Source organism: Vanacampus margaritifer, chromosome 17 (assembly GCF_051991255.1).
Source record: "Vanacampus margaritifer isolate UIUO_Vmar chromosome 17, RoL_Vmar_1.0, whole genome shotgun sequence".
NCBI classification, from domain to species: domain Eukaryota; kingdom Metazoa; phylum Chordata; class Actinopteri; order Syngnathiformes; family Syngnathidae; genus Vanacampus; species Vanacampus margaritifer.
In genome coordinates this window covers 12,873,114-12,893,036 of record NC_135448.1, presented here as the reverse complement: position 1 = coordinate 12,893,036, position 19,923 = coordinate 12,873,114, and the positions used below count along the sequence as shown (strand labels likewise).

Below are 19,923 nucleotides of genomic sequence, written 5' to 3'. Positions count from 1 at the left end.
CATAACAAAAAATGTGTATGAAACTGTCAACTTTAATGTGAAAACAAAACAAAACACTGTTACCAGTGTGGAAACGTGGCATCAACAGATAACCAAGACCCTCTCATCAAGGAACATTTTAATGTACAAATGAAAGAAAAACGAAACAAAAATCACAGAGGGAAAAAAAGCATCCTGTACAAAAACAGTGAAGAACAGTTGACGAGAAGTTTTGGCAGTGAGGCGATCATCTCCTGGGACCCCCTCTGCCTCGTCCCCGCCCTCTGCCACGTCCTCTGCCCCTGCCCCGTCCTCGTCCAGCCACTGCACAAACACACACACAGATCATTGACGACACTCCCAAACAAACACTTTCAAATTTAACTGCGATGGCCAAAGAAAAACGTGTAAGATTTTGTCTGGCTGCGTGCATGCTTTTCGGTGGACAGGTAATGGATAACTAGGAGACCATGTACGACAAAGGAAATTTTTAAATATGATAATGCGATTTAAAAAACAATAAGCAATAACTTTTTTGGGGTTTTTAACACTGGAATAGTCCTCAGATTTTAGTGTGAAAATGAATGCTTCCTGTTGTAAATATGGCAACACTGGCCCAGCCGCGCGCGTCTTACCGGCCTCCCTCTTCTTGGACTTGATCTTGGGCTCGATGTCGACGAGCAGCGTGTCGAGCGGCAGGCTGTCGGGCAAGATGAAGTAGCGGATGTTGTTGCCGCGGATGCTCAGCGACTCCAGCTGGGCCGGCTCGCGGTTCTTCAGCGTCATTTTCACCGCCTTCAGGTGCGTGTTCATGCTCACGTCCACACCTGCACGCACACACACATGCAGTCAGACACTCGAGTAAAAAAAAAAAAAACAACGTACAAACATCTCATCAGAAAACAACTAGTATGACTGTATTTGTTTGAATTAGCTCCGCTCTGCCGTCCGTCAGCTATGAATGTCCGTGTGGAAACACGAAATATTGGTTCTGGCTCTTCCGGGTCGCACAAATGTTTTTTTCAATTACTGTACAAATTATTTTGATTTAAATATCAACTTTAACGGTGAAATCCGACGAGTAGAAATTCAGGTTACATCGCCAGCAACACATATGGTTAGGTGAAATGTGTGCGAGTAAAAATACAATTCAATATAGTTGTGCAATTACTCAGCTGTATGGCTTGTCTGTCTTTGAAGACTGAGTCGTTTTTCCTGTACCATAGTGGTTGACTTTACCTGTGATGGTGCCATGGACCTGGGTACCGTTCTTCAACTCGATGGTAACAGTCTCGTGGCTGAGTTTCATCAAAAATCTGGGGGGGATCAAACATATAAACAATATTAATTACCCAGCCATCTATGCTAGCCTGTAGGCTATCTTCAACCAATTCGAAGCAAAACAAAGAACCAAACGCCATCTTATGATAACTTTTGAGTAACTCTGTTTATATAGAATCGAAGGAGTATTATTTCAAAATTCTAATGAGTTTGTCTTGAGACAACTATGGCGCTAAATGCTAAGCTAACTCATATTCGATGGCCGAAACAAGTGGGAGCGTGCAACCGTAAACATCACAGACACAATTAACTAGTTAATCACGTACACAGAGCATATGCGCTAAATTTTGTTGATCAAAGTTGATACATGAACACAAAGATATCTGCGGGCTTTCATGATTAACTTGACGGTCTCCATTCATTCAGACCGCCGCTTCCCGCCTAGCTAGCACTAAACAATCCTATCCCCGACTCCATCCAACGCAATCCGACGTCCAATATTCGTTTCGCACGCCGAACATCACCTAATTGGACACGCGGATGGCTTTTGTAACGTCTTACCTGACTAGTTTCATGGTGTCGCGACAATTCCTACACCAAAGTTGGGGTACAAAAAAATTACGGCGCTAGATTTGCAAAAAAAAAAGCAAGCCGTTAATGGTGGACGTTACGTTCAAGTAATGCATCCGTGACGTCACTCATGAGCGACCAAAAGGGGTTCCCGTGGCCACAGTGCCACTAACGGGCAAGGCGGAACACTGCACTTGAGTGACCGCAGCCTTTTGCATTTATCTCCTCTAAATCTTATTTGGAGGTATCAGTGAGATTATTAACACAACTAAACCCCAAATAGGTTTTTTAGGGTGTGTTGAACAATGTGTTTATATATAACATAAAAAATATTTTGTGAATTTTAAAAACCACCCACACAAACACAATATTCCCACACACAGTACTCAAGCATCTCCGAACATTTTTTCTTTTCTTTTTAATTGAGCGTAAACTTTGCACTGACACACTTCCATTTTACACTTTTGTTTTTTTAGCCACAGATTGAAGAACTACTCTTATGGATGTAAGTGGGAATGTATCAAGTATCATAGACGAGCATGGAATGCCCTTTCCTGATAATCTTGGAGGTTTCACAATATAACCGTCACCACATGCCAAAGAAAATAAATCATTTAGAAATTACCAAGTGAGTGTCACACTTACTAAAATAAAATAGGGGCATGAAATGTTAACCTGTCATTTGTTTTTTTTTTAAAACAAAACATTCACAAGTGGGCATTGCCGCCATTGTACAGTATGTTGACAGGAAATAACGCAACAATTGCTCGATTTTCACATACTAATCCTAAAATTTCCCAACTAGATTTAAAGGAAATTAAAAGCACCGAATCGTATTTTGATGTCAAAACACATTTTGAGGCTACATGGTTGGTCCCTGGTGTCTAACTTGGGCTCGTGGAGGAATTTTTAGCGGCACATTGCAGTTTGTAAAGTCAAATTCTGATTGGAAGGAAAGAAAATAACAATGGAATAAATAGCTTAAAATTAAAACATGATTGAAACTAATTTTTCCCCCCCAAAAAAAAGGCACACAGACAGAAGTATGTCAATTAACACACACATTATTTCAGTACAGGAGAAAAAAAAAAGGCTTTTTTTTTGTTTTTAATGGTACAACCCTTAAAAGCAATGACATTTTTTCCAGAATCATGTCCTGGATGGCAACACTGACATCTGCGTTATTTTTTATTTTTTTGCTACAATCAAGATACTCACTCCACTGATGGCAATAGTGTAGATGAAGATGAATGGCACTTCAGAAATGGACACTTTAAAAAAGGAAGAAGAAATGACTGACCTCATAAATTGTGATACTGTATTACTAATTAGCGTATCTGTTGGCAAACAAAAAGGAAAACTATAATAAAAACCAGAGTGTGTGGTTTGTCTCCTGCAGGCACAGTGTGCTCGAAGGTCCAGTATCAAAATGAGGCCCTCTTGATTGTACAGTACGCTAACTAACGCTAACACTAGCTCCGAAGGCTACAGGAGGATTGTTTTTTTCCCTCCATAGCTGGGGGGAAAAAAAAGAAGAAAAAGCATTGGCTGTTTTGTTTGGAGCACCAAAATGCCACTAAACAAACACTTTTGAGGCCATGTCCACACAAACACAAATATTCAAGAAAATCAAAGCAAAAAGTTTCTAAAAACTTTTGGAAATTGTTCACATTTCAAAAAAGTTTGACATAGGTGTTATCTCAGTTTTTGTGCCTTTTCTGGAAATGGCCAAAAAGATGAAACCTCAGATTACAGGAGTTAAAGCGCCACCTGTTACTTTGGCATACACTGTTTAGTGTTTACATAGATGTGAGATTATAAATGATAATTGTGTACAAGTTTACATGTTAAAAACACAGGTTCTAAAAATAAAAATAAATAAAAAAAATGGGGGTGTGGGGACCCACAGAGAGTTTTTAGAAATGTTTCCCATTTTAAAAAGTTATAATTGGATGTAGATGAAAAAATTGGTGGTTATTTTTTTTCCAGTGTAACGCATACATACTCTTGTCTCATTTTTTGTTTTGTTTATTATGTTTTTTTTTTCATAAATGGCTTTCTTCAGGTTTCTTATTGGATAATCAGATGATACAATTAACAGCGCTTGTTTTAGCATGTACTGTATGTGTGGATGAAGATTATTATACAGTACTGTATCTTTTATTTATTTTTGTACACCTTTGTAAGACAAATAAAACCGTACTTGGTAAAATTGCTTGAATATGGTCAAAAATATTATTTTTTACATTTTTCCACATTTCAATTTTTTTATTTTTGTTTTATACATGGGAAAATTGGCTTTTTTATGGCTACCACAAGCACAGTTTAATTTTTAATTGGCTATTTTTTTTTTATCTTTTCCTGAAATGGCTTTCCTTCAATAAAATGAATTCCGGGTATTTTAATCAAACATTAAAAAAAAATTTTTTTTTTGAATGGCTTTTGACAGCACCACCTGTCTGCTTTTGCATACACTGTTCACCTGGATGGAGATTTCTTCGATGTATAATGTGGGCCTCTGTAAGGCAAGGAATTTGGTAAAACAAAATAAGACACCACAGTGGATAATAAAAAACAAAATGGCTGCCGCCATGTATCACCATAAGAAACCATTATAGTAATTACGGTGGAAATAATTTGCTATAGTTAAAAAAAAAAAAAAGAAGCTAAATTATACTTTTAGATTAAAAAATATACAAAATAAATACCTGATTATATGTGGACAAGTGATTAATGGAAATAAATTAAAGCAAAATGTGCAGCATTTTACGCATTTGTGACCATCTCAGCAGTTTTGCTGTGATTTGTTTTGATTTTTAAACACACATGTTAAAAACAAGTTAAAAAAAAAAACTGCCTGTGACGTGACATCTGTCTTCACATCCTCTCGAAACATCATCAGAATTATAATTAGTCAAACCTCGGTTCACGAACTCTGAATACAAATAATCTGGTTCAGCACTAAAACATTATGTTGAACTGTTTTTTAATGATTATTTATTTATTTTTTTTATAAAAAAAGAAATGAAAACACTATATGAAGATTGTGCCAAATCAAACCGCATAGCGAGATGAGAACACGCACACCACTGCCATCTTTAGCTATTATTTCCTCCTTTGTCCCAACACTAACGTGATTTGACTTCCTAAGAGCACTATCGCTTGCTCTTGTCACGTTTTTGGGAGCGAGAATGAGGACCAACAGAAAACGATGAATATCTTGATGTGAGACACGTGACGCATGGACCGTATAAATGTTTATGTTTGTGAAACAAAGCAAAACGTGAAAATCTTGTTTGTGAACCAAGGTTGGATTGGATAATAATAAGAATCGTCATCATACTACACGCAGTAAACAGCAGCTCTCTTCTTTTACCTCACACCAAGTGGACTTTCTCCTCCCACTCCACCGGGGACTGGTCCTCCTCCAGCTGGAGGACCAGGTCCAAGTCTGTGGGGGTGTCTGCGTGAGATGACGCATCCGCCGCCCCTCCGCCACTTTCTGCCACCTCCTCCGCCTCCTCCTCCTCGGTCACTCTGCTGTCCAGCTCCAGCGTGCTGGGCCGGCTGGGGCAGGAGTCGGGTGGGTCCGGCTGGCCCTCCGGGGGCTGCCAGTCGATGGCGGCGGTGGCGGGTGGGGAGGCGAAGGTCTCTGCGGCCGCGTCCGTGAGCGTGTCCGGGGACGAGTCGCTCTCGGTGGTGGGCGGCGAGGGGATGAGGGCCAGGCTCTGTGGGTTGTTCTGCGGTGTGATGTTGTGGTTGAACCAGGCCATGATGTTGTCCAGCAGCTGGGCGCTGGCGGCGGGGTCCAAGGCCTCCAGGCTCTGTGGGTCGCTGGGGGTGAAAGGCCCCCCCGGCGGGATGACGGGGGACAGCAGCAGCAGCTCGGGTTCAAGCTCCGGAGAGGGGAGGCACAACTGGGCGGGGGGTCGTTGGAGAGCGTAGTCGGACGGACTCTCGCGGGCAGTGTGTTCGGCCTCGGCCGGACGTGTGCTTGCGCGGCAGTGACTCTGCGGGTCCGAATCGGGAGGAGCCGGGTCCCCGAGTTTCATAAGGCTGTCCCCCAGCTTCAGCAGCTCGGCGCTGAGCGGGGGAGGCGGAGGAGGGAGGGGCAAGGTGGTGGATGGCGGCGCGGACGGCGCAGAAGAACAACACGAGGAGTCTGTCCTGTGGGGGGGGCGCGGAGGGTCGGGAAGAGACAATGAGCCTCTCGTCGCTCCTAGAGGGACATCGGGGACGTCGCCTGGGTCCTCGGTCGGACACCCCGGTGGGCCTTGCAGCCTGCGTTCCAGCTCGGGGCCGCCCTCAGGGTCTCGCTCTCGCCGAGACTCCTGAAGGGACAGCTGGATGGCCAGCAGGATGTTGGGGTCGTCCTCGTCCAGGGAGCCCAGCGCTCTACGCCGGCCCTCGCCCCTTTCAAGGCCTTCTGGAAGGAAACAAAAACGGCACGCTAAAGTCAATGGAAAGTACGGTACACACACACACAAGTCAGTTTTGAGTGGGTGGAGATGTCACGTGCCCTTAGCAGGAATAATGTCGGATTTTCAGAGGAAAAGGTAAATTGTAGGATTTAAAGATGTATTTTTCTGAGGGGAAAAAAGGAGCAATACGAGATAGAATCTCTTTTTCTTTTTTAAAGGTGTTATTACAGGATTAAACTTATTTTTGGGAGGAAAAAAAGCCATATTACAACATTTGAATAATTTTGGAGTCAAAATGTTGATATTAAAAGATTTAAAGTTGTACTGAGAATTATTTTATTTATTTTCAATTTCTTTGCATGCATTTTATAACTCGCATTACTGCCACCTACAGGCCTGGAGTGGAACAGGATCATCCTTTAACCACTCTGGCAGACAAGCTGAGGATTTTGTGTGTAGCAAATGTTGGACCTGTGCTGTCGCTCCTCCTGCTGCTCTCTGGCGTGTTGCTGCTGCTTCGGAGATTGTGCAGATTCAGCATGTCTCCCCTGCGCCGCGCTCGGTGCCGCCGGCGGTACTGAATGTCAGCAAAATCCTGTTGAGCACCAAACCAGTCCTAAGTCCATTTTATACACAATGAAAACCAACACCAACCCATCATTTACATGCACCTCCCCACCCAAAAAAACCCCTAAGAAGTCAACCTGTGATGTTCGGTCTCTTTGGTCTCCTGCTCCCAGCACAGAGTGCCGACTCCCCATCTAAGACACACATGAACGTGAGAGCATGATTACAAACGACCATTCGCCCTCATATTTATACTTATGTACAATTTCAAATCTTCGATGAACATGACACGCATGTCGTTGCAATGTGGCAGGAAGCCGGGGGTAACTGGACAAAAACCTGAGCTGGTAGCTGGTATTCAAACCCCGAACCCTCCAGAGCAAGTCATCAGGGTCAACCACAAACCAACAGAGTTATAAAACGATTACAACTTTCGATTTACCTCAGGAGAGGCAAAGCCCAAATACTCCCAATCCCACGATCCTCCAGGGTAGCTGAAGCAAACAAACAAAAATTGCAGCGCTTGTTACTGATCTGTTGTGTTTTTGTTCCCCCCACCCCAAAACATTCCTTACCTCCTGCGCGGGAGCTCTGGCGAGTCGTTGGGCGCCACGCCGCGGGCCACCGACGCCAAGAACTCCTGCCGCTTCTGCTGGACCAGGCGGGCGGCGCTGACGATCTTGTGGCACGGCGTCCTCAGGTAGGAGCGGTTGACCTTCTGCGCCAGGTCCTCCACCACCATCTCCAAGTCCGTCTGGCCGGGAGAGATGCACGACATTGGCAAACTTATAGCTTGTGAATTTGTCTGGAGAACATCACGAATACCAAACGCCTAAGATGCCGCTAAAAGAGTACTATAGAAAAGTATATTTTGTGATCAAAGTTGGTTTATCTTTACAGTTGACTATGAATGTAGGCAATTGCAACAATTTGAGGTGTCCACAATTTCGCTCTTCGCGCGGTCTGTGCCGTGCGTGGAGTACCACCTGCATGAGCTCAAAAATCTCCTTCTGCGTGCTGCCCTGCTGCAGGAAGAAGCCGTAAGGGTACGAGCACTTGAGCACGCGCCGTGTCTTCAGCAGCTCGCTCACACCGTCCTCGATGAAGCGGGTGTCGGGCGGGGCGCCCTCACCTGGCGCCGACACACAAATCAGAGAGCCTTAATAATTGCGCTTGTGCCGGATGCAGAAAAGCAGCCCCGGAATAACAGAAATCAACATTTCGGGACACATTTTGTGACAGAATCTCAGTGTGAGTTTTCTTTGACCTCAGAACAGATTCAAGACATCCAGTGCCTGGTGGAGCAAAGCAGCCCCAGAACATAACAGACCGGGCTTTTTAAGAGTGGCCACTTAATCTTGTTGGTCAAACAACTTTTTGTTTCTGGTGAAAGCAACTCACGGCTAATGAAGGCTCTGCTCAGCTGCTCCATCTTCTCCTTGGCCGTCTTCAGCAGTTTCTGCTCCAGCTAACAAACACAACAACAAGAATCATTCAAAAGTGGACAACAACACTTATAGGAAGTGACTTTGCAAGACATTTTGTGGTAAAATGTCAAAGATATAGAAGGTAGGCTAGGCTAGGCTAGGCTAGGCTAGGCTACCCCGCCCCCCCATTTTGAACAAAATTGTGTGTTGGTCACCTTGTAACTGTGCTCATGGTTCTTGAATCGGGTGTAGTAGTGCATGAAGCGGTCCAGCTCCTGGAAGCTTTTGTGCTTCTTCTCAGCCTATGAAAAAAAAAATTTGGACAACGTCATAATATTGATAGAATTAAGTTTTTATCTTACTACTCAAGCCTTCCTGCATGTCATACTTGATATTTAAAAAGCCATTGAGATTTTTTTTTTAAATTAAGGGCATTTAATATATTAATATTGTAATTTTTCATAAGAAAAAGGTGTTATATTTTTGAGAAAAGTTCAGACATTACAATATTTATGCACTGTAGTATTTCTTGTGAGAAAAAAGGTAGATTTTTTAAAATATCTAATATACCAGTCTTGAAGTCATAGAAATTAGATGCCTTTTTTTAAGCAAAAAGTCAGAATAATACAAGATTAAAGTAATTTTATATTCCAAAGAAAAAGTCCAAGGAAAAAGTCCAAAAACATGCCAAAGAAAGTCATATTTTCAGAGAGAGAGCAAAGTTGTAATAATAAAAACGATGTAGGGTAATTAATGCTAAGGAAAAAATGTTGTACTATTTGTTTTTGACCTCATTTTTTTAAACAAAAAGAATACTACGAGATTGAAGATGCGCCAAGGAAAAAAGTTGCAATTTTACACTGAGTATTTTTTCAAAACATTCATAAAAAGTCAGATTCTATGAAGTAATTAACAACTAAAGTATAGAGTATTTGCACCTCAACAGTCATCTCCTTGGACTGCTCCTCCAGCTGCTGGATGACTTCGTAGCGTGTGCAGCGGTAGTATCCTCCCGTTGATGAGCTGTGCTTCTTCCACTCCTCAAGGCAGATCCAGCAGAAGTCGTACTTGCACTGAAAAAGCGTCATTGCAGAATTTAAAAAAAATTAATAAAAGTGTGCGCACCGCGCAAGGCTGCGTTTCTTCACACAATCCCACCTTGGCACACTGCATGTGGTTGCAGCCCTCGTTCTTCTGAATGGGGGACTTGCAGTTGGCACATGGCTTAGAGTTGGTCAAAAGCCAGAGGCAGTTTGCGGCGTCCTCGTAAGCCTCGCTCACACCTGCCACTGCGAAACAAGCGCACGCATTTCAACCTCCTCAAATCTGCACACTGACACCGATCTGCGGTAAGACTTACGCTCCTCAGGTTTCATCTCGGTGACTTTCTGAAGCCAATTCCTCCACATGTGGCAGTCGCACGGCTCGTGGGCCTCGCCAAGGCACTCCCTGGGAAACACGCGCAACAACCACAAGCCCAAAAAATCGTCAGCAAAAATTGCAAAAAGAAGAGTGTGAAGGCTTGGGCAACTGGCTTGTCTCGTGGTTGAAATGTGAGTTTACCAGCAGAAGAGGTGGCCCTTGCCGCAGTCGACAGCTGGCGAGGGCAGCAGCGGGAAGCCGTGCGGGTCGCTCTCGCCCGGGCCGGGCCGGGCGAGCCGCACTGCCCGCTCACAGCGTGCCGCCGGACACCAGCGGATGGCTGGATTGTTCTCCACAAAGGCCTGCAGTCCAGGAAGACAAGACAAAACGATAAAAAAATATGTCGGAAAGGAAATACAGAATGCCTACTGCAAAAAAAAATATTTTTCTCACTATAACACAGTTTTGTTTTTTTGTGGAATTCATAAAACAATCTGTTGGACATATCTCTGCTTTATCACAGAAATCTGCTCCAATCGTTTTTAATGATTTTTACAGGTTTACGTAAAGCACACTGATTAAAATGCAAATAAAAGGTGAACCTACATAAAATATAAAAGTAAAAATAAAATAATTAATATTTAAGCAGTCTCGAGGGATGATTATTGTCTTGGGCTCTGATTATAGCTGCTGTTTACGTCATTTATTCTCAAATAAAAAACTTTTTGTTTGGTTTTAAGGAATTCGAAAGGGTGCAATACATTTGAATTGAATTTTTTTTCTTTCCTATATAAACGTATTATTTTATTTTTTTCCTCCTATATATACTTAAGTACTGTGTAGCTATTCAAATTACGCATAACGTTGCAGTGGCTGACAATAATAGTAAATATAATTTTAACACTAATAGGTGGTACTTGGTATAAAAAAAAAACTGCTGCTGTAAAGCATTTTCTAAACATTTTATGTTTCAAAAAGTTTATAACCATCAAATCAATAGTTTAACAGGCTGAATGTACATTGTAAAAAATGTTGCTGTACTGGCAAAGGTGTGTCTGGACTCTGAACATGAAGTGTGTTAACCACTGCAAATAACGCCTTGGAATTAGCAAGTTAGCCGTTAGCGGTGGCACCTTGATGTCAAACTGCAGGTAGCGCTGGTCCATCTCGCGGGAGACCACGCTCTCGATGACGTGCACGGGCACCAGCTGGTAGCACTCGTAGGCGGGGCAGAAGATGTTGTGTGCCTCGCCCTCCTGGATCTTCACGTTCAGGAACCTGAAGCAAAATGGTGGTGGGGGGGGGGGGGCGTTCAACACGTCGACATTTGCTTTCCAGATGCCACGGTCGAGTTGAAACGTACCCTTCCCAGCAAGCCCGGCAGAACTCGTGGCCACAGGACATGTCCACTGGGTCCTCAAAGATGGAGATGGAGCACAGGCAGATGCCACACTGTGCATACATGGAACAGGTTTCACCTTGGAATATTTCTTTAAATTCTGTTTTTGCTTTTTTTTAATGCAAGTTTGTTAGCTTTGTACTTTTTCAAAAAAGGATTTGGTTGTTGTTTTTTTGTTTTTAGTAAATGAGAGCAAAAAAAGTCACTAAATATCGTAAAGTATAATAAACAACGGTGTGATCTTCTTTTGTACAGCCATACAGTAATGCAAAAATAAATACAATTAAAATATAAAATAAATCCCAAAATGGATGTATTAAACTGACATAGAAGATAAGAAAATACACACAATAGTTTTTGTTCATTTTCATTATTAATAAAAGCATGGGGTCTCACCGTGGCCAGGCCTTCGTCAGCGGGTGTGAGGCAGCTGTCCGTGGGGGAGGTGAATGTGAGCGTGACGGGCGAGCGCGGCGTCCGGGGGGTGCGCGGCGAGGGCAGCGTGTCCCATGCGTTGTACCCGCTGGGCGGCGGTGTGGGCATGGTGACGCCCGAGCGCTGGCAGCAGCCCTCGGCATCCGACATCCACGCCTCCAGCAGCTTCTCCCTGTCCCAGTCTGAAGACGGGAAAGCGTTTGCGCGTGGTCAAAGAGTTACCAGAGGAGAGGTGCAGATTGTGGAGTGTACCATGCGCTCTCAGCAGGGCCTCGGCAGTGAAAAGGGGCGCTTGTAACATGTCGGCCGTCTCCACGATCAGCATGTCCTTCAGCCGGCGAAGGTCTTGCAGCTTCAGGCCCTCGTAAGGCTGCAAGATCAATTAATAACAGTAGCACATGTTCAAAAGAAATGAAAAGTGTGTTCCTAACCACTCGCTCTTCAAAAGTCCTAACTAATAGATAATAAACTGTATTACAATAAAAAATACAGAAAATATATAAACTTACACAGAAATAACCTAAAAATAAAGAACTCTAATGGTAAAATAAAAACACTGAACCTAAACACAGTGCAAGAAAATATTTTTTTGAAGAAATTATGCAACTAAAATAAATTTTAAAAAAATGTATACAAAATAAAATTAATACATTTTTGTAATATTTGATATATTTTATTATACTTTAAAAAAATACATTACAAACAAAATTCTTTACCTCAAGATTGGAAAGGAAAAAATAAAAAATACAATATTAAAAATAAACAATTAGTTCATAAAAAAAATTGAATGAAACAAGTGATCTAAAAATAAACGACTCTAGAACCACAAAATTACTCTAAAAAAATAGAAAAATAATTAAAGAGCAAAAATATACAACTAAAATAAGAACACAATAAAATTTAATTTAAAAAATGTAAAATACAAACGTAAATATAGTTTAAAAAAACTATAAATAAATTGAAAATAGGACACTTAACATTTTTTACTACTTTGTTTATTTTAGTCTTAGTCTTACACCCTTGCTATATATATAATATTTGTACTTAATACTTATTATTTTTTACATTGGACAGAGTCAGTGTGTGCATACTAAAAAGCTGTTGACATCAGAGCATTGCAAAACTGGTATTAAATGATCAAAATAACAAATGTTTGTAAACACCAAAAACACTAGAAATGAAGGGAAATGTCTTAGTTAGAATTTCCTTCCACTCTTGTCATTTAACCAACAAACTAGCCAGTCAGATACAGCACATGTGATGTCTTCGATTGCTCACCTCTTTGTACTGCAGCAGTTTGAATTCGCCACGCGCGTCCGCATCCGATGGCCGCGCTCCAGACCCCGGGGAAGAGGAGAAAACCATCTGCGACTCGAGGCTGAGGGCCAGCTCGGTGTGGTGGTGGCGCTCGGCGTGGTCGCACGGCGTTAGCTTGTCATCGTCCTCGATGAACAGGTCCGCCTCGCTCCGGATGAGCAGCTGAACGACGCGGCCAAAGTTAACATTAAGCCGCTTTGCGCTACGTTAATCGCCAGGCATCTTGGCGAAGGAAATCACCTCCACGCAGCTCTTCATGCCTGACGCGGCGGCGTAGTGCAGACAGGTGCTTCGGCGGTTGTCTGTCGCGTTGACGTTGGCCTTCTCGTATTGGCCTCCCTCCAGCCGAGCCCCCGTCCAGCTCAGGATCATCTGGCAAAACAAGCCGGGGGGGGGACCCACTGAAATCTCCCCTTCCGTGCATGTTTATTTTTATTTTTGTCGGCAGTACCTGCAGGCAGTCGGCCCGCCGCTGCTCGTCCCGCTGAGGCCGGGCGAGGCGTGGCGACAGCGCCCCCTCGGGCAGCAGCAGGATGAGCGGGCCCTGGCACAGCACGTGGAGGCACGTCTCGTTGCGCACGTTGCGCTTGTTGGGGTTACCCTCCTTGCTGAACAAGAAGGACCTGCGCAAGGAAAAAAGGAAATGGCAACAGGAATGGAGATTAATGGCACGTAGAGGGAGGAGACGACCAGGACTGTTTCTGCTTTGCATTTCCGGGATAATTGACATGTGGCCCGACACGCTCACAATGATATCATTTTCTATTTGACAATTACAGTCAAGATTTTCTACTTGTCAGGGAGAAAACAGATCTACAAGATGAAATAAATGCCACGCCTGGAATAGACGGTGCCTTTTTCTACAGTATATTCACCCAGGGAAAAAAAAATTATAAAATAATTGTGTATTCAAAACAATAATACACAATTATAAATAAAAAAACATTGTTTCTGAAATCAAAATAAAACACATTTTCTGTTTTCTCTTTAAAATTGTATTGTATCTAATGTGTTTTTTTGTTTTGTTTTGTTTTTAATGGGATACAAGTCATTTTAAAATGCATTTCTTCATAAAAAAAAATGCTATTGGTAAATGTGGGGCAAGGCTAATTGTAATTTTTTTTGTAAATCAAATCCCAAAATTTTGTATTTTTAGAGCTTTTTAAAACTGAGATAAATATCACATTTTGTGGGGAAAATGTGGCACAAGTCAAATTTTGACTAAAACGGTCCTAGAAAAAGTTGGATGCTTTATTTGTGGTACTTTTTATTTTTAACATTGTTTCTGAAATCAAAATAAAACACATTTTCTGTTGGGTAAAAATTGTTTACTTTAAAAATTCAAAAGCTATTTTGCATTACAATTATAGTACATTTTTAAATGCTGAAATCACCTTGTATGGGAAAAAGTGGTAAAAGTCAGTTTTGGAAATTCTATTTTATTAAGTCAACTAGTTATCTTTGAGAACATGCAAAATGCCCGGTGAAGGAAACGTGACGAGGAAAAGGAAATGTGCACGAATAGACACGCTCCTGTCATTCAAATACCAGCGTCCTGCAGAACTGGTATTACCCACCAGCCGAGCGTGGTCCAAAAAACAACAAAGCGAGAAAAGTGCCTTTCACCTGAGCAGCCGCGTCATGGCGTGGCGGCACGCGTAGTGCAGCGGCGTGTTGTGCTGGTACTGCTCTCCGTACGAGGCGTTGGGGTCCAGGCCATCCCTGAACTGCGGGTTGCCCTCATAGAGCTGCCAGGCCAGCGCCTCGTCGCCGCCCACCAGCGCCTTCCGGAACTTGGTGGCTGCGTTGCCCATGGCGGCGGCGGCGGCCCCCCGACGGGATGTGTGGCGAACTCCTTCCTCCTTCTTCCTCCTCCTCCTCCCCTGCTCAGGAACAGCTCACAACTCACAACAACATGGCTTAGCGGTCCAGCCCTGCCCTGAGAAAGAGAAAGCGATTGGACGATAAGGAAAATGGAAAGACGGATGCGAGAGAAGCCGGCGAAGGAAGGAATGAGGTGAAAAAAAGAAGATGGAGGCAGCAGACAAACACATCAATCTATCAGCTGTGCATGTTATCTTACCGGAAAGACTGAGTGGGGTGTGGTGGGGTGGGTAAGTGGCAGGAGAAAAAGAAAGAAAGAAAAAAGACAAGAGAGATAATTATAAAGAGGGACAGGCGAGAGAGGGGGGAGGTTAATCATACACAAGCCATTGATTCCCCTCCAGGCACTGATGAAAAGCACCGCACGCTCGATACCACCGCTGGATTTGCATCGAGTGGGCTGTCTACGTGCACACACACACACACAAGGGTGTGCTGTTGGCAGTTGTATTCTTCAAGACGCAATGGAGCAGATCACAAGTTGACTGCCTGCAACAGGTGTTTCCAACACATTTTTGTCATAGAAAAATGCGATGAAATTTGGAGGGGGAAAAATATATATATTTTTAGAATTCTTAAGATTTTGCGAAAATGTTGATTTCTCAAGTCAATTAAGAATTTTAAATATTTGTATGTTTAAAATATGAAGGACAAATCTATTTTTACATTAAATTAAATGTGTGACACATTTAACATTTTAGATTGTTCAACAAATTTTAAATTACATTTTAAAAATAATATCTGTACTGGAAAAATCTAAAAAATAAGTACAAATACTTTCATATTTGAAAATATATATAATCTTTAACATTCTTCATATAAAAATATAAATAGAATGTAAAATGCACAAATATCTTGTTTTGGAAAGTTAACATTAGGACCCAGGCAATATGTATTTTTTAAAAGCAGATAATTACAATATTTGGCAGAATAAAAGTCAGATAAACGAGTGAAAATTAAATTTAAAAAAAATTCAACGTTTTTGGTCCCTTTACGCTTAACAAGAATAAAATACCGGCAGAAAATTTGACTGTTTTACAACATTCCGTCATTTATTATTTAAGTTTACAATAGAGAAAAGGCATCAAAAACTGACAATTTCTTGGAGTATCATTATCTTTGTCATATGTTGTAATATGTTATTGTGGAAAAGCACTAAAAAAAAAACATTTAAATCAGCTAATTAAATTGATATTCAAATTCACACAAAAAATAAAGAAATAAATGGAAAGTCTGTTTTTTTATATATATATATATATATATATATATTTATTTTTTTCAAATCCACCATTTTTGGGAGAAGCAGTTGCTGTGAGCTAATAACAGCTCAGCGAGGAGATACAAAAAACAAAAAAAAACACCCTGACTTCTTGTCACATGCATGGAGCATAATCACCATCTTTAAACACTGCGTTGCGCTTCATTTCCTGCTTGCCTGCCCACCTCTCCTCCACTGTGTGTGCGTGTGTGTGCATGTGGTGGAGGGTATCATTACAGCGTGCGGTCTACGGCCATCTGTCTGGCCTCTCACAAAGAGCCTCCTTTTTTTTTTTTAGGCCATCTTGAATAAAGCGCCGGCCTACATGTACCCCTCTTTTCTTCTTGAGGCCTCCCCCTTCCTCTAAATTTCATGAAGCGCCAGACGGGTCACATGCGCAACTTTCCCAACATGCTTGGAAATTGTCTTTTTTTAGTGTGGGTACAGTGAATAGGCCAGCCTGCCTGCTTTACTTCCAGTCCACTTCACTCTTCTGTGTGTGCGCACTAAACAAGGGCAGGAAGTCTGGACATGCTGTAAGTAGCGTTGGAATTCCCATGCGGCGCTATTTAGACGGGCGGCCACGCTATTAACCCGGCAAAAAAGTGTTAAACCTGACCCGCTAACCTTAATCTGGCTAGGTGCCGCCAGACTCCCACAGGTGGGAGGAGTTGTCTTCGGATAAACCACACTTGGGAAAGACATCAATGAGTCATGGCGCTGTTTTGAATGACAGATATTTGCTTCTTTTTTTTTTTTTTTTTAATGTTTTTAATAACAACTGCACCCACTGAAAGATTTGCTGCTGTGGACCTTTATAATCATTATTATGAGAGAGAAATGTCAACACGTGGCACCTCACACTATGTTTGACCGGGCGAGTATGTATGGTATAAACAAAATATGTTTTGCAGTAGGCTGTAGAAAGAGTGTGTTGTGATGCAGTTCATGGAATGAATGACAAATGGCACATAAAACCGCAAAACATTCACCTCGATACTGAAATTATGCAATTTTGCTTAGAATACAATTTTAGTGGCATCTGTTTGTTGGTGTGAGATTTTTTATAAACTTAAAATTGAAATATGTCAATAAAAGTTGGGAAACACTTCATCTAAGATTTTTTTGTTGACAGTTCCGAACATCAGGACTTTTCAAGATATTTCCACAATGCCAACGCTTCCTTTCCACGGTAAAAACTAACTGTATTACCTTTGCCTGTGACTAGCATACAAACCAGAGACTACTATGACAATGTGCCTGGTTAGTATTTACTACTAGAAAATGAAATTTCATCACATTTTCAAATCAAAATAATCCTCACAAATCAAATTACAACGATCCAAAGTCCAATGCTTTTCAATGGACAGAGAGGGTCATTTCACCGAGGAAGGCTACCATTTTGACTTGTGACGTTAAGTTCGGAATTGTCAATTAAGACATAAATACGTCACAGTACAGTTTCGATTGACATTCATTGCTATTTTTAATTATTGGTTCTAATGACAAATACACCTTATATAACACTCCGAATGTAGTGCACTCTCACGAACCACAACAACACCTCAATTAATTCAATTAACGTCTACATAAAGGTGTCAATCAGGCTCATGTTAAGTATTCTGTTAATGAACGATAGGTTTTGCAAAACGACCACATGACTTAACACTTTAATGCATCATAAACGGCGAACGACTAGTTTGTATGATGTGTTGGCAAAAAAAGTTAATTTAGCAGAAGTGTTAGCAACACCTGCTTCGCAACATATGCTAAGAATTGGGTTACTCATGGTGGTGGTAAAATGGGGCACACAAGCCCGACAATGAACCGTGTCTGTCGGGGCGTTTGCCTTCACGCGGCCCCGCGCCTTTGTTCAACAAGACGGCCGGCAGTGTGAGCTCCCAAGCCCGAGAGGTAACCCGGAAAAGGGACGCTACCTGCTGGTTAGCTTCCCAATGCTAACGCGGTGTGCTAGGTTAGCCCCTCGACGAGAAATCACAGCCGCGTTCAACTCACCCTTGCCGCTGTTTTCACTCGCTCCGCGGGGATAATGGAAGCTTTCGCTGGGCCATTACTCGCCGTCATTCGCCGGAGGACATTCTCCTCCGCTCGAACATCCTCTCGAGAACAGCCACTAGGAGCCAGCCGGCAGGCAGGCAGGGCGGGGCGGTGTTTGGGGGGCGACGACGGTGAGGCGGCTGCCGAAAGAGAGGCAAGACTGGCGGTTGATGGGATTGATGCTACTTGCTGGCGGTGGTCCGCTTCACTGTTGTTGTTACTGACAGGGAGGAGAGCGAGGGCGCATGCGCGGGTTTCGTCACTAGATTGGTCGACTCACTTCTTCTACGCACATTGGTATCTTGACATGCGAGTTTAAATCTTTCCGTGGCCACGCTCGTAACTCAAAATAATAAATAAACCCGTCAACTGGCGGTTGGGCACCCGCGGATTCAGCTATTCGCAGGCTTATTCACGTTTTTGTGAATTATTTGCTCTAGTGTTCCAAGAAGATGAGAAGCAAAACAGCAATACAATACATTTTAGCACAACCTGTTTTCACATTTACAAAAACGTTTTTTAATGTTATTAGCATATGTATTTATTTCACGATCAAACAAAAATTAAAGTGACCCAGAACTTTGTACATGCCGCTTCAGCACAATAGGGGGCAGTATAACACAGCTGCTTCACCTTGCATAATGGAAATGAGTGTATTTTGGGAAGCACGCCAATTTTTGTGAGGCTAGTGCACCAAATTTTGTGTGTTGTATTTTAAAAGAGCTTCGCTTCTTCCTTGCAGTATGATAAATAAGTCTTAAAAACATTCGCCGGATTTGCACGAATTCTCACATGAGAGAAGCCTTATTTACGGCTGTTCAGCGTGTTAGTGAACGCATCGAGTGTAACACGTTTTGGCATCCTGTGACGTCACGGCTGCTTATTTTTTATCAACGATATTGTTGCTTTTCGTTACTGGTAGTCCAAAATAAGGCAGCTTTTCAAATTAATTTATTCGAGGAATGAAGGAAAGACAATAGAAAGGGATGTAGGAAGTAAGGGAGGAAAGATAAAAGAAAGGAAGAAGGAAAAGGATGTATGAAAGGAAGGAAAGAGGAGAGGATGGAAAGGCAGACGGAAGAAAGGATGTATAGAAAGTAGGATCAGGATGTATGATAGGAAGGAAAAATGGAAGGAATGATGAAAGGTATGTATGAAAGGATGGAAAACTGATAGAAGAAAGGAAAGAGTATTAAGGCAGTGATTAAGGAGGGAAGCAAGGATGCATGAAAGGAAGGAAGGAAGTGTCACCCACATTTTGGGTTGATACCACTAACACTTAAGAGTTCATCTCTGAAACTTATATTTTTTAACTGATGCAATGTTGTGTAAAGTTTTGGGCAATGTTTAAATGTTAAAGGTAGACATTTCCAGCAGTTACCCGATTAAACTAATACATTTGATGACAATAATCATGTGTAAATGTATAAATGAGAAAAAAAATGCACCGTCTATTTCTGGCCCACCCTGCATGCAATATGTTCTACATTGTTGTTGTTTTATGCATTCCCAAAATACTTCCTATTTGGGAATTTTCCATCATTAATCTCGGGTGTTTTTTCTTTCTTTTTCTTTTTTTTATAAGCGCTTGTGACTAGGCCTCGCCTCATTCGCCGCCTACGACGGCCCTCTGATGTGTCTGCGCGGGTGATAGCCAATAGGCGCAAATATGGATTTGTCGAGGCCTTATGGTCATCGCCATTTTTTGGCAGCTTGCATTTCCCATATGGTGTTAGGTGGGACACAATGTTGAGCATATTGCACGGCTGTGAAAGGGGACAGAGTGGAGCCCGGCGGCACAATGGTGTTAAGATGACCCGCGGCTGTGGAGAGTCACCTTATACTCAGGTGTGACATTACAGCGTGAGTAATGCACGCTGGGAAAGCTCGCGCGGGAGGTGAAATGCAGATGAGGACGTTTCAGAGATCGTTATCTTATGTAGTAATGTGTAAAAGAAAATCAGC

The 19,923-nt window shown here is 42.3% G+C and overlaps 2 protein-coding genes across 4 annotated transcripts; both read right to left on the bottom strand.

The window, feature by feature from the left end:
* Positions 1-14: 14 nt before the first annotated feature.
* On the bottom strand, positions 15-2,000 carry snrpd1 (small nuclear ribonucleoprotein D1 polypeptide). Its single transcript, XM_077548660.1, has 4 exons — positions 1,822-2,000; positions 1,219-1,295; positions 615-806; positions 15-303 (listed from the first exon to the last, which is right to left on the bottom strand). Exons 1-4 carry the CDS (start codon positions 1,833-1,835, stop codon positions 227-229), a joined length of 360 nt encoding a protein of 119 aa, XP_077404786.1. The 5' UTR covers positions 1,836-2,000; the 3' UTR covers positions 15-226.
* A 216-nt stretch (positions 2,001-2,216) lies between these two features.
* Positions 2,217-18,233, bottom strand: LOC144037287 (ankyrin repeat and IBR domain-containing protein 1-like). Of its 3 annotated transcripts, XM_077548653.1 has the most exons (22): positions 17,917-18,232; positions 14,964-15,046; positions 14,385-14,697; positions 13,210-13,381; positions 12,999-13,130; positions 12,720-12,920; positions 11,694-11,811; positions 11,403-11,623; positions 10,971-11,059; positions 10,741-10,885; positions 9,809-9,969; positions 9,606-9,694; positions 9,404-9,534; positions 9,184-9,318; positions 8,461-8,547; positions 8,220-8,286; positions 7,805-7,950; positions 7,394-7,572; positions 7,261-7,312; positions 6,956-7,012; positions 6,723-6,846; positions 2,217-6,256 (listed from the first exon to the last, which is right to left on the bottom strand). In XM_077548653.1, exons 3-22 carry the CDS (start codon positions 14,570-14,572, stop codon positions 5,208-5,210), a joined length of 3,543 nt encoding a protein of 1,180 aa, XP_077404779.1. In that variant the 5' UTR covers positions 14,573-14,697; positions 14,964-15,046; positions 17,917-18,232; the 3' UTR covers positions 2,217-5,207. The 3 variants fall into 3 exon arrangements, with proteins under 3 accessions (XP_077404779.1, XP_077404780.1, XP_077404777.1); XM_077548654.1 differs by lacking the exon at positions 14,964-15,046 and having other exon boundaries at positions 2,217-6,253; positions 17,917-18,233; XM_077548651.1 differs by lacking the exon at positions 14,964-15,046 and having other exon boundaries at positions 17,917-18,231.
* Between the last annotated feature and the right edge of the window lie 1,690 nt (positions 18,234-19,923).

Bases quoted from the DNA above. Each gene is read 5' to 3' on its own strand.
- snrpd1 (XM_077548660.1), bottom strand. The intron at 807-1,218 runs GTAAAGTCAACC...GTGTGCGTGCAG, and splicing joins GGTCCATGGCACCATCACAG to GTGTGGACGTGAGCATGAAC. The intron at 304-614 runs GTAAGACGCGCG...GTGTTTGTGCAG, and splicing joins GTCCAAGAAGAGGGAGGCCG to TGGCTGGACGAGGACGGGGC.
- LOC144037287 (XM_077548653.1), bottom strand. From the start codon at position 14,572: ATGGGCAACGCAGCCACCAAGTTCCGGAAGGCGCTGGTGGGCGGCGAC. The intron at 7,313-7,393 runs GTAAGGAATGTT...TGTTTGCTTCAG, and splicing joins CCAGAGCTCCCGCGCAGGAG to CTACCCTGGAGGATCGTGGG. The intron at 6,847-6,955 runs GTTGACTTCTTA...GGTGCTCAACAG, and splicing joins AAAGAGACCGAACATCACAG to GATTTTGCTGACATTCAGTA.